At 38.4% G+C, this 14760-nt stretch overlaps 1 protein-coding gene across 13 annotated transcripts in view; it reads left to right on the forward strand.

The window, feature by feature from the left end:
- NF1 (neurofibromin 1) overlaps positions 1–14760 on the forward strand; it is a 242066-nt gene that overhangs the window by 38382 nt on the left and 188924 nt on the right. For all 13 annotated transcript variants that reach the window (XM_059669430.1, XM_059669433.1, XM_059669423.1 and 10 more), the window contains 2 exons: positions 9875–10018; positions 11893–11976. In XM_059669430.1, coding sequence (XP_059525413.1) covers positions 9875–10018; positions 11893–11976 — 228 coding nt within the window. The remainder of the gene's footprint in view (positions 1–9874; positions 10019–11892; positions 11977–14760) is intronic.

A 14760-nucleotide genomic window follows, 5' to 3' on the forward strand; every position in this document is an offset into this window, starting at 1 on the left:
TTGGGTTTAGGAACAAAATGATTTTGTAGCTTTTGGAGGTACTTTTCTTTAATCCTGAGTTTGAGCATCAGATTTTGGAAAGCTGACATTCCTAAGGGCAGTGCAACTTTCAACCTGTGAATAGGATATATGCTGCCACTTCACTTACAAGTTTATGTGCAACTCAGCCACTATTTCTCCATAGAAATGCTGATGTAAATTCCTCCAAAACCTGTTTAACCTATATGGAATTAGAACTGAACCAGAACTTTTTAATCTTTTAAAAATTTTGAAGCAATAATAAACTTTTAGAAAAGCTACAAGTAAAGCACAAACTATATTTTCCTGAACCATTTGAGTGTAAGTTGCTAATATGATGTCCTACCACCCCTGAATACTTTACTGTCTTTCCTACAAATTAAAACATGCTACTACATTACATACATTCATGAAAATCAGGAAATTACATTGATACATTACTACTACTATCTAATTCTCAGGCCCCATTAAAGTTTGGTCATTTGTCCTAACAATGTCCTTTATATCAAAAGGATCAAGTCCAAATGCTTTTGAAGACTATACACTTACTTTGTATCACTTACTTATTTTGTAAGTTATCCCTCATTTTGGGCTTACCACATACGTTTTTTATAGGAATATCTCAGTTATAATGCTTTGGTTTTTTTTCCATTTTATCCTATCAGATGGCACAGTTTAGATCATCCCATTATTGAGAATGCTAACTTTGATCACTTGATTAAGGTGGTAAGACAACTTCTTCTTTGTGAATGAAGTTAACTCTTTTCCCCTTGTAAACACACACATTGTATGGGGGTTTTTAAAACACTAAGTATTCCATTCTCATCAGGCTTTCAGTTTAAGTATTTATTTCTATGAGTACAGACTAAAGGTTTTCTGTTATTCAGTGGATGATAATCTGTTTAATCATTATTTGTTTTCATGTTCAAATTATTCTAGATTTGGCCAGTGAGCAAATTATTCTAGATTTGGCCAGTGAGAGCCTCTTCCATCTGGCTTCTGTGTCCTTTTGACATGCCTTTATCATTCTTTGAGCATGTCCCTTCTTTTTGGAACAACAAAATATTCCAGGCTTCTCAGAACTTTTGTTTTGTTAGGGCTGGAATTAATTATTTTTCTAAAGAGCCCTGGTTCTTTTTATTGGAGAATGGTATTTAGAAATCAATATCTGGGGGCTAGATGCACTCATTACTACTAAATTGTCATTGTTTCTAAGTCTTCTCAGTGGACAGAACTAGGGAACGTATGTATTCATATTCCTCTGTTTGTGTGTACATGTTATATCAATACTTAATTTTACATCTCTATTGAAAACTGTATGTTTATACCATTTCTAATTTTAGTTCAACACTAGGGGAGTCTTAGTAATTTCCTCCCTTCTTTATTTGTAACTTCTTTCTTCAGCAGTGAGAAACCTGGCTCTGGTTATTCTTAATATATTTACTTATTTGATCAGTCCCCTTTTATGTAACCAACCTGCCATCACTGTCATTCCCCATTACCACCTACTCCTGAGCACAGATGTCCTCCTCACTCTGCTTAGGCTCCAACACGCCTTGCTATCCCTGAGCCCCCATTTCCGACACTAGTGGATGTTCTTACCTTGCTCAGGCTCCTATCCTGTGCTGTCTCTCTGTGTGAACATCCTCCTCACCCTGCTCAGACTTTGTGCTAGAACTTCCCTCTTCCTCCCATGCAGAAGCACAGCAAAGTCCAGCCCCCTTACTGGGCCGCAGTCTCATCTTTTCATCCCACTCATGCTTTGACACCTTCTCTATCCCATTTAGGCTGACATCCTCTTTGGCCTGCTCTCCCATGTAGATACCTTTTTTCTTCTGCGTGGATTTCTTTTTTGTTTTTTAATAAGGTATTTTTTTTATCGACTTCAGAGAGGAAGGGAGAGGGAGAGAGATAGATACATCAATGATGAGAGAGAACCATTGATTGGCTGCCTCCTGCACCCCCCTGTTGAGGATTGAGCCCGCAACCTGGGCATATGCCCTGACCAGGAATCGAACAATGACCTCCTAGTTCATACATCGATGCACAACGACTGAGCCATGCCAGCTGGGCACCCTTCGTGGATTTCTGATATCTTGTGCCTGGCTTCCCTCTCTATGGGATCCAGTCCTTACCCATTCATGTGCTGACATTCTTTGCTGGGCTGCCTTCTATATGTGGGTACCCTCTGTATGCTCCATTTTGTCCCCATGAATGCCTTATTCATCCTGCTCATATCCTACATCCCATTTCTAGCCCAAACACACAACCACACCCACACATTAGATGCCATATAAAGTCATATTTCAGTGGTGCAGAGTCCACCTTGGGAAATGTGTTACTAATAACCAATATGAACATTTGATATCTTTTCCTGATTTATGTTATTTGGTAGCTACAGCTGATGTGTCTTTTTTTCCTAGTATGATTTTTTTCTACATGTTTTCCCCCTAATATGATTTTTTCTTAGCCTTTTCTCTCATTAGATGAAAATTTATGTTAAGTGAACTTTAATGTCACCCCTACCCCGTCATGGTAGGAAGGGCCTTTTAGAAACTGGTTAAAATGTACACAGAGCAAAGATTTTAGCTTGTGACCTTTCGAAGAATTTTCTGAGTGCAACTAGAAACAAATTATCCATTGTTCACAGTGCTTTGCTTAATGTTATGCTTTCTCTTGCTAAATCCTCTTATTTGTTGAAATCTTGTATCTTAAGTAGCTAACAGTTTATTAATATAGATTCTCGTTAAAAGGAGATTATTTTTCTTTATGTAGTTTAGATCATTTGCATTTCTGCCATAATATACAAAGATTTATGTATGGTAGCATGAAATATTTAAAAAAGAGCTTAATTTACTTTTTTTCCCCAGTTGGGAAAGTAATACATGCCAATTGAAAATAAGAGGAATTCATAAAAGTAAAGAAAAAGAAAAAAGCCCCCCACAGTTTTCTCAATTACAATTACCCTATCTTTTAAAAATTTTGTTCCTTTTATTTTATTTTATTTTATTTTATTAAAAATACCCACTCCAGGCATAGTCATTTCCATATGCATTATTTTTTTCAAATAGTACTTAATTTTATTTTGGAGAAATGTAGTTATAAAAATGGTCTAATTTTATTTTGTACTTTTAGAATTATTAGTGAAATTGAGCATGTTTTCATATATTTACTAGCCACTCATCTTCTGTGAATTGCTTCATATTTCTTCAACAGTTTTTCCATTGAATAGTTTGATGAATATATAATACAACCTTATGTATTAGTTATGTAAACCTTTTGACTGCTGGTTTTTTCACATTATGTTTTGAAAGACTTTTTAATTTTATTTTTTGTTGTTAATCCTCACCTGAAGATATTTTTCTATTTCTTTTTAGGGAGAGTGGAAGAGAGAGGGGGAAGACAGAGAGAAACATCAGTGTGAGAGAAACACATCCATTGGTTGCCTCCTGCATGAACCCCAACCAGGGCCTCCCGGCTGGGAGAAGCCTGCAACCACTTTACTTGCCCTCAACTGGAATTGAACCTGGGGACCCTTTGGTCTGCAAGCCAGTGCTCTATCCACTGAGCTAAATTGGCTAGGGCTAAAGACTTTCTTTAAAATTGAAATTTAGAGAGAGAGGAAGGGAAAGGAGGAGAGAGAGAGAAACATCGATTAGCTGCCTCCTGTGTACCCCTACTGAGGATCAAGCCTGCAACCTGGGATGTGCCCTGATGGGAAATTGAACCCACAACCCTTTCAGTGCACGGGATGACTCTCAACCAACTGAGCCACACGGGCCAGGGCTGTGCATTCTTTTACTTCTTGTCTGTTACTTGTCTTTTTATTTGTCAGTGCTATAGTGTATTGCACCCCCCCCCCCTTTATTTTAACAGAACTTAAACATTTTTATGTAGGCAAATATATGTGTATATTTTTTTTTCTTTCTGGTTTCTGGATTTTGTCTTGCTTAGGAAAATCTGCCTTATCTCGATATAATGAAATTATTCTTTGGTATTTTTCCCAATAGTTTTTATGACTTTATTTTTCTTTTCATAGTAGCCCTTGCCACCTCCCACATTTTAAAGTTTGATATAAGTTATTTTTCCAGAGGATAGCCAGTTGATCTGGTAATATGTTACTGACAAATCTATTCTTCTACCACTGATTTGAAATATTACCTTTATCATATTAAATTTCTATGTACATACTAATAACTGCTTTATGTCTTTAATTAGTTATGTTTATTATGTATTGGTTTTGTTGTAAGAGCTGAATAGAATGTTTCAGTACCTGATAATACAAGTCTTCTCTTGTTCTTGTTTTTCAAAAATTTCTTTGGTATTCTCACAGATTTATTTTTATTGAACTTCAGAATCAGCTTGCCATTTTGAATACCTGCCTCCCCATCTTCCAATCTATTATAACATCTCACTATTTTTACTCTACTCTTATTAGCTTAACTTGAGCTACCATTTTCTCTTGCCTAAACTATCTTCTAATATACAGCAGCAAGAAGGCTCTTTTTAAAACATAAAAATCAGTTCATGTTACTTCCTTATTTACATCCCTGTTTTTTCTTCTCTTCCTTTCATTATCTATTACTGACTACTCCAAAGCTTAAAACAACCTGTTTTGTGCACAATTTTGCGAGTCAGAAATTTATGACCAGTTCAGCTGATCAAACCAATTAAGTGCTGTTCCTGGCACAGTGTCCCTTCTGCCATATTTTGTTGGTCAGAACAGTCACAAGATCTGCCTAGATGAGGTGGGGTGAGGGCGGGGGGGGGGGGCGGGTAGGAGGGGAGAAGGAAAATGAAAAGTAGACTCTGCTTCTTAATGTGGGAATGGCAAGGTCTTATTGCAGGAGAGCATGTGGGATGAGAAATACTGTGACCATACTTAGAAAATATAACTTGCTGCATCATCAAATTCAGAATCTATTCAAAGCTCTTAACATGGCTCGTATGGCTTTCCATGATCTGATTCACACCTGTTTTTCTCTGACCTTTTCTACTATGCTTTCTTCATTTGTTACCTTTGGTTTAGCCACAGGGGCCTCTAGCTAGGCTTTGAATATGCCACACTCATTTCAACATCAGCTCTATTTTTTATTTTATTTTTATTTTTTTACCTCCCATCTTCTTCAGATCTTTGCAATGGTCTTCCCATTCTCCTACTTTACTTAGGTGTCCAGAAAGCTTTCCCTGACCACTTTATCTGACAAAATCTTAGTCATTTACTACTCGCTCTGCATAGATTTTTGTGATGTTTATGGGAGCCTGGGGGCCCTGAATACATGCCTGGCTTCTGAATAAGTTGAGAAGTAGAAGAGTAAAGATGGAGACCAAAACATATATGAAATAAAAGTTTTACTGGTCATTGTGATGTTGGAGACCCAAATGAGCCTATTAAATACATCTCAGAATTAGTCAGATTTACCCATTCATTCCCAAGCAGTGTTGCTCACTCTCCTCTGCAGTTGATCAACTCTTGGCATGTTGACATAAGGGAACATTCTTGTACTCTGCAGCAAGCCTGTTCCCAAGAGAAGAGGGTAGAGCTGAGTTGTGCATGCCCAGTTATTTGTCTCGTTTTTTATCTAACTGACTAAAGGGGCGGGGGTGGCTCTAGCTGGTTTGGCTCAGTGGATAGAGCATCAGACTGTGGACCGAAGAGTCCCAGGATCGATTCCGATCAAGGGCACATGCCTGGGTTGCGGGCTTGATCCCCAGGTGGGAGTGTGCAGGAGGCAGCCAATCAATGATTCTCTCATCATTGATGTGTCTATCTTTCTCCCTCTCCCTTCCTCTCTGAAATCAATAAAAATATTTTAAAAATTAAAAAAAAATAAAGGGGAAGAGGGTGAAAGGAAGGGAATAAAGGAAATGACAAACAGGATAGATTGAGGTACTATTTACTGAAAAAGAAAACATAGTAGGAAGATTATAAATTAAATTTTAGGAACACTGAGTTTTGTTTTTTAAAAAAAATATATTTTATTGATCTTTTTATAGAGAGGAAGGGAGAGGGATAGAGAGTTAGAAACATCGATGAGAGAGAAACATCGATCAGCTGCCTCCTGCACACTCCCCACTTGGGATGTGCCCGCAACCAAGGCACATGCCCTTGACCGGAATCGAACCCAGGACCCTTGAGTCTGCAGGCCGATGCTTTATCCACTGAGCCAAACTGGTTAGGGCAGAACACTGAGTTTGAAGTGCCTAAAAGATACCTGTGTGGAGATTCCAAGTAGGCATTTGGATAATGCATTTGAAGATAGAGATTTAGTAGTTCTAATAGTTTCCTGTTGCCTCTAACAAACTACTATAAACATAATCCTATCTAATAAAAGACAAAAAGGGTAATTGACCGTACCTTCGCTATGTTTCCCATTGGCTAATCAGGGCGATATGCAAATTAACCGCCAACCGAGATGGCGGCTGGCAGCCACACAGCTGAAGTGAGCAGGAGGCTTGCTTGCTCCAGTGATGGAGGAAGCCAAGGTTCCCCGCCTGCTGCGGCCTGGCTCTAAGCTCCAAAAGCAACAAAGTTTCAATTATAGAAGCTAAACAAATCCCAGATACCTGCTTTCAGCAGGCCGTGGCCTCAGAGCTGGAGCCGGCTCTCAGCTCCAGTGACGGCAACAAAGTTTCAATTAAATAAATCCCCAAATAAAAAAAATAAATAAAAAAAGGAGAGGCTGGGAGCTTTAGTTGCCGGCCAGCCTGAAAACGGCCCTCAGCCCCTCACCCAGACTTGCCAGGCACCCCAGTGGGGACCCCCCACCCTAAAGGGGGTGTGGCCAGCCTGAAAACAGCCATCAATCTGTCATCCAGGCTGGCCAGGCACCCCAGTGGGGACCCCTACCCTGAAGGGGGTGTGACCAGCTGCAAACAGCCATCAGCCCCTCACCCAGGCTGGCCAGGCACCCAAGCGGGACCCCCACCCTGATCCGGGACACCTTTCAGGGCAAACCAGCTGGCCCCCACCCGTGTACCAGGCCTCTGTCCTATATAGTAAAAGGGTAATATGCAAATTGACCCTAACAGCAGAAAGACTGGGAATGACTGATCACTGTGACACACACTGACCACCAGGGGGCAGACGCTCAATGCAGGAGCTGCCCTCTGGTGGTCAGTGCGCTCCCACATGGGGGAGCTCTGCTCAGCTACAAGCCAGGCTGATGGCTGCCAGTACAGCGGTGGTGGTGGGAGCCTCTCCTGCCTCCTCAGCAGTGCTAAGGATGTCTGACTGCAGCTTAGGCCTGCTCCCCGCTGGCAAGTGGACATTCCCCGAGGGCTGCCGGGCTGCCAGAGGGATGTCTGATTGCCAGCTTAGGCCCAATCCCCTGGGGAGCAGGCCTAAGCCAGCAGGTGGTCATCCCCAGAGGGGTCCCAGACTGCGAGAGGGCGCAGGCTGGGCTGAGGGACCTCCCCCCCCCCCAAGTGCACAAATTTTTGTGCATCGGGCCTCTAGTGGTTTAATAAAAGCCCACAAAATTATCTAATGGTTTTTGTGGGTCAGAGATGTGGGCATTGGTTAGCTGGTTCTCTGCTCAGGCTCTTATTAGACTGAACTCAGTGTGTTGGTCAGGGCTTTGAGTTTATTTGAAGCTTGAGTTCCACCCAATCTCATTAGCTGGTAGAATTTAGATTCTTTCAGTTGCAGAACTGAGGCCCTCAGCTTGGAGTGGCCACTTGCTGTTTCCTGCCATGTGACCTTCCCCACAGTAAGGTAGTTTGCTTCTTCGAGGCCAACAGAAAGTATTTTTGTGGCTTTAAATCTCTTATGACTCAGCTGGTTGAGACAGGCTCATTCAAGTAATCTTTCTTTTGATTAACTCAAAGTGAACTGATTAGGGATCTTAATTGCATTTATGAAGTCCCTTATGCCATACAATAGTGTGTGTATGTGTGTGTGTGTGTGTGTGTGTGTGTGTGTGTGTGTGTAGAGAGGAGAGAGAGAGAGAGAGAGAGAGAGAGAGAGAGAGAGAGAGAGAGAGAGAGAGAGAGAGAGAGAGAGAGAGATTGAGATTATGAGGACCTAGTTTATGTCATTATGGAGGCTGAGAAATCCCACTATCTGCCATCTGCAAGCTGGAGACCCAGGAAGGTTGGTGATGTAATTCATCAGTCTGAGTCCAAAGGCCTAAGTACCTGGGGAGCTGGTGGATTCTAGTCTGGGGAGTCTGGGTCTGAAGACCTAAGAACCAGGATTGCCAGGGCAGAAGGTCAATGTCCTAGCGCAAACAGCCTGGTGGAAGGGACTAATTCTTCCTTCCTCTCTGCCTTTTTGTTGTATGTAGGCCCTCAATGGATTGGATGATGCCCACCCACAGTAGGGCGGGGAAAACTGGCTTACTAGGTGCATCTATGCAAATGCTATTATAATCCAGACACACTCTCAGAGACACACATGGAAATAATGAATAACGTTTAGCCAAATACCTATGAACCTTGTAATCCAATCAAGTTTACACATAAAATTAACCATCATAGAGGGATTTGGGGAGATTCACAAGCTACATTACAGCCATTGATGGCTTCTAAAATGCCCCCCCCTTTGATCTTTCAGATTTTTTCCCCTTTGTAATCTTTATATTTAACATTATGTAATTCTATAGCTTCTGTTCTGCCCCTTCCTCCAAAGTCTAAAAATGCTTTCCCTCTTTTATTGAGTACTTCTTTACTCGCGAATTAGTCACTTATTATTAACTGACTTAGGAAACTCAGTCTCTTTTTACCTTTGTTTGTACCAGTTAGAAATGAGAAAAGATGGACTGAGCTTTGTTTTTCACAGTGGAACCTTACCAGTGTTCTTGATTAGCATTAGCAGGATCTAATAATTAGATAGTAAGTATGTTCATGGTGCTTTCAATACAGAATGCTACTTTGGAACAGAATAGACATGAACTTCTTGGTAATACAACTTAACTCATTCTCAGATAAATGTAAATGTGGTCCCCTTAAAGGATGTATTTTTCTCGAGACTTACCTGTTTGTTGTGCCATTACTTCCTCAACTGTGTACCTGAGAGTGGTTATCTTACCTGAGTTAGCCTAACTCTGTTTATTCCAGGGTATAGTTTGTCCTAATTTTTTAACAACCTGCAGTTGTTTGCTATTATTGACTAGAGCAGTGGTTCTCAACCTTGGCTGCACATTAGAATCACCTGGGAATCTTTTTAAACTCTTGATTTCTGGGCCTCATCCTCCGGAAATTCTGTTTCTTTGTTACTAATGTTGCGGCCCCACCCAAGAGGCTCTGGGCTGGCAGGAGGTGCTCACTCTGACACCCCTGTCCTTGGTAGCTTGCTTGCCTGCTGCTGCTGTTGTGGCCCCACCCCATAACCAAGAAACAGAATTTCCGGAGGAGGAGGCCCAGAAATCAGGATTTTAAAAAGATTCCCAGGCGATTCTAATGTACAGCCAAGGTTGAGAACCACTGGACTAGAGGTATGGGACATAGATTTTTTTTGGTCTCATGTTCTGTTAGTGCTTGAGTTCAATGTCTAAGAGAAAGGATTGTGTGCATTTTATTGCAAACATTCTCTGAAATAATTTTTAGCTACAAGGAAATAGCTCTATTTCTGTGAGTCATCATTCTTTTTTATGTAGAGCTGGGTAAGGATTTAATTTTGTAGATAGAGTTTATGACTTCCAGAAGGAGAGCTGCAAAAATTGAAATTTCCAAAGAATTTTAGATTTGCTATAAATACTGTTATATATAGAAAGTTGGAGCTTAAGATACTAATATAGGTAATTGGTTGATAAAATTTTCCTAAAATCTCATGATTTTCAATGAGGAATAGAGTTCTTTTTAGTCATTTTCAAGTGTAAGCTAACATGTGTTTTCTTTCATTTTTTTTTTAAAGCTTCCAATAAAAACAGGACAGCAGAACACACATACCAAAGTCAGTACCGAACACAACAAGGAATGTCTTATCAATATTTCCAAATACAAGTTTTCTTTGGTTATAAGTGGCCTCACTACTATTTTAAAGAATGTTAACAATATGGTGAGTAATTGGGTTACTGTCCCTTTTGGGAGTTTACTTTGGTTTGCTTTTTATTTAAAAATTCGGAGCAGCATATTTTGAAATATGGAAAGTCATTTTTTGTAAACATTTTATTTTGTGGATAAGCACAGATAACCTTTTAACTTTCATTTTAGTTTTTTATTCTTTCCCTTAGATACTTTTCTTATTTGTGACGTTTTTTATTATTTTTCTGAAATTAGGATTGCATATAGATTTTATGTCATATACGAATTGACCATAGTAATCTATTCAGATGTTCTCCTTATCTTCTGATTTGAATATTTACATATAAAATTGTCCCAGTCCTATGTAGATGATAAATTAAATACGACCTTATACTGTCCTAGTGGGTTTGGCTCAGTGGATAGAAACTCAGCTCGTAGACTGAAAGGTTGTGGGTTTGATTTCAGTCAGGGACGCGTACATAAGGTGCTGGCTCACAGGTTGATGTGTCTCTTACGTTGATGTATCTCTCTCTGTGTCTCTCCCCCTCCCTTCAACTATGTCTAAAAATCAATGGAAAAAATGTCCTTGGGTGAGGACTAAAAGAAAAAAAATGAACTTATAGTCCTAAAATATAAGATTGTTTTTATGAAAATGTTATTTCCTTCATCCTGGGGCTTGTGACAGATTCTGCAGTAGGTAGAGAACCCATTTCTGAAGTGTTCCCAAATACCAATATCCTCAAATTACTCCAAAAGCTTCTTTTCCCCCCATTTTATAAAATCTGTTCACATTCCATAGACTTCAGGGTACTCGAGCTATTCTCTCTCTACATTTGAACATATTTCTCCTGTCTCAGGTGATTCCTCCCTTTCTGTCAATTCCTAACTAAAATTTCCTTCATATTCAGTTCAAATCAACTGATTCGGATATTTCTTGACTAAATTGTAATTGCTCTGATTGTCTTTAGCACTTACAACCACGATTTGTATTGTTTTGAACTCTGAAAATGACTTTTGGTTGTAGGTTGTGAAAATTAGTCACATTTTTATAGTCACATCATCTTTGGTGTGTGTGTGTGTGTGTTTTTAAAAAAAGCTCATTAGACAATACTTAAAACTTACAAAATGGATAAACTGGAGTTGTGGAAAATCTTTTGCCTTTCTCTATGGAAGAAAATATTTTTTGAAAAAACGCAGGGCTTTTAATAAATATGTAAAGTGATTTACAGAAATTTATTTAAGATTTTGTGGAGCTCTTTTGTTGCTATGTGTGTGGGGCACAGTGATAGGATTTTACTTATATAATAAGTGGCCATGCTCCCATTTAGATTGAAAATATTTTAATACTTGAAACCTTTTAAAAACAAAAAACACACACCAATATTATGATATTGACATTCATTTAGTTCTTATTGAGTAAATTGAATTGTGGAAACAATAGTCTCTTGTTGGTAAATAGTGTAGTATTAAATTTAAGAATAGTGAATGCTTAAAATTATTTGTAATTGATATTCTAGTCTTTTTTTTTGTTTTAAGAATTTAGACCTTAATTATTTTGTGTCATCAAAGTGTGGTTAAATGCTCCATTCAAGATTCTGTTAAAGATCAGGGTGTATATCTAAATCCTATGTATTTTTAAAGTATATAAACCAGTGTATCTTCTTTTACTGTTACAAGGCTAATGGCAGACTGTAATGAATACCGGCAGTTTTGTTTGCTTGATAATTTATTTTGTGTGAGCATTAGGATAAAATTAGAAATAATAGATTTAAATATAGTATCATTTGGGAGATATAATGGAAGACTACTGATTTTCGTGATTCTTAGCCTCTGACTTTTCAGATGTGTGCTGATTTGTAGTGGAGAGTAATAACCAACTTTTAGTGTTCTGAATATCTTTTCTCTTAGAGAATATTTGGAGAAGCTGCTGAAAAAAATTTATATCTCTCTCAGTTGATTATATTGGATACACTGGAAAAATGTCTTGCTGGGGTAAGTAAATCTGTTCTTCAGTAGGCAGGTTTTGTGAATTTAAGTTTGAGTTAATCTGATGTACCAAAATATAGGTGTTGACAAGGAGAACTTTTTGGACTCATGGGCTTTTTGTCTAAGTCATGCATATGAATTTTTAAAACAGCTGACTAGGTGGCATAAACAAGTTTTCAAGATAAAATCATTTTCTCATCTTTTTTAAAAAATATATTTTTATTGATTTCAGAGAGGAAGGGAGAAAGAGAGAGAAATAGAAACATCAGTGATGAGAGAGAATCATTGATCAGCTGCCTCCTCGATGCCCCCACTGGGGATCGAGCCTATAACCTGGGCATGTGCCCTGATAGGGAATTGAACCTTGACCTCCTGGTTCATAGGTTGACACTCAACCACTGGGCCACACTGGCTGGGCATTTTCTTATCTTTTATAAATTAAATAGATATTAAGTTTACTTATAAAGTGTTAAACTTGAGCCACATATATCTTGGGTTTTAAAGAAAACATTTTATGGGAAAAAAAAGCCACGATTTGATTTAATTAGTTTTTCAGATATTGTTAGGCCTGTAGCATTGTTTAGTTTTGAAAGGATGTGAGGCAAAAGACCAAGAGTCGTCTTGTTTCCCCTGTATGAATCTGATTTTAATGTTTTTTCAAATCTACATAAAAATGAGCTTAAAAAATTAAACTATTACTGATAGATACTACCTGAAGAACACTTGTTATTTATAAAAATGAACATATAAAATAGAGATACGTGGAGGATTAGTTGAATACAAGACAGTTCTTTCTCAGGTTTCCTCTAAATAGTTATCTCAGTGTATTTCAACCATGACTTAATTGGAATTTTTTCAAGAATCTTCCTGTTGTATAAAACAAAGTATTTCTATATTTCGGTAGCCTTAATTCTTCTGAGAACATGGTAGAAGTTCAAATAAGTAAATAAATTTAATACTTCCATTTAAAGATCTGGCTATTCAGTATGTATTGGAATTAACTTATTTCTTATATCCTGTCTTCCTTTGGCACATCATTTGCTTTTATTCAGAATTGCTTTTCTTCCACATATGTTATGGTTATTCTCTATAGTAAACCTAGATGGAAGGGACTTTGCTATGTGTGGTTGAAAAGATAGGGGATAGTCGTAAGTGTTTGGGGAAGGGATACGGTAGTGTTGGAAAACATAAGTACATTCACATACACTGTATCCTTAGGGAAGAGAAGTATTTAAGATTATAGGCCACAAAACCCTAAGGATAATGTTTTAAAACTCGTTTATTGCTCTAGCTGGTTTGACTCAATGGATAGAGCATCGGCCTGTGGAGTAAAGGGTCCCAGGTTCAATTCCGGTCAAGGCCACATACCTCTCGGTTGCAGGCTCCTTCTTGGCCCAGGCCCTGGTCAGGGCTCGTGCAGGAGGCAACCAATCAATGTGTTTCTCTCACACTGATGTTTCTCTTTGTCTTTCTCTCTCTCTCCCACTCTCTCTCTAAAAAAAAGGCAATGGAAAAATATCCTCGAGTGGGGATAAAAAATAAATAATATTAAGGAACAATTCTCATTAAAATAACCCCACAAAACTCTTTTATTGACCGTTGGCCATATTCCAAAATTGTAAGAGTGTTTTTAAGTTTTCCACTTAAATTGAGGGTGAGCTAGTTCCGTTTTAGCTTGGTGTTTTTTGTTAATTTATGATATGCTATTGTTCATCCTATATAGTAAAAGGCTAATATGCAAATTGTCTCTCCACCAGGAGTTTGACCAGAGGGTGGGGCCAGCCAGCCAACTGCCCATGGCCCCTCCCCCTGGCCAGCTCTGCCCCCAACCGCCCCCCTACCCCAATGGGGGATGGGGCCAACCCACCAACTACCTGTGGCCCCTCCCCCCCTGCTGGCCCTGCCTAATCGGCCTTGATGGGTTGGGCCAGCCGGACCCCACCTGTGCACAAATTCATGCATCAGGCCTCTAGTTTATAAAATGAAAGGGCTATTAAACAGGATGGTGGCCTTGTGGAGGTGGACAATTTTAAAAATAGGAATCACTCTTTGTAGTCTTATTGTTTTGATTGTATATACCAGTGTATTAGCCACTCTCATGTTTGAGTAGGGTGGTTTATTGTCTCCCTTAGTTGTACAGCTTTTCTCTATTAATGTTTGTAATTGAGAGTTAATGGTAAATGTGTTTTGGGGAATGATATTATTGGCCTGCTAATTTGGTACTCTTTGGAGATAGCCTAATTGAAACTCTAGTAACTCTAATTGGGCATGGTAAAACTTATATAATGCACAAAATATATCTTATTTTGCTCTTCTCTACAATTGAAAATGTATAAGATTTTAAAATTAAATTTATAATTAAAAATAATACATTTCACATTATTGAACAATTGTGTTTTGTTAGATTGCCATCAGTGATTTTATGGTTGTCTCTTGATTTTCATTTTTAAATCAAAGTAAGTTGAGGAAGTTCAAGATTAACTGAGCTTACAAGTACATGTTTACCTCATAAGTAGTTGAAACATCTAGTGAAAGTGAACAAATACTTACCAATATCTTATAAGTAAGATTTTATAGAATTTGAAGAATCTTAAATAGTTTTGTTGCTGTATCTATGACCACTATTCAAAAGATTGAACACTTACACAATTTTCATTTGTATATAATTGGAGTTATTTTCAACATCTGTATTGTTTGGTTAGCCTATAAATGAAAAATAGACATTGTAACTCAAATTTTATATTTTTTGTGATATGTATTTATTTACGATCCATATATCTCAGTGTATTT

This window comes from Myotis daubentonii, chromosome 16 (assembly GCF_963259705.1).
Source record: "Myotis daubentonii chromosome 16, mMyoDau2.1, whole genome shotgun sequence".
NCBI lineage: Eukaryota > Metazoa > Chordata > Mammalia > Chiroptera > Vespertilionidae > Myotis > Myotis daubentonii.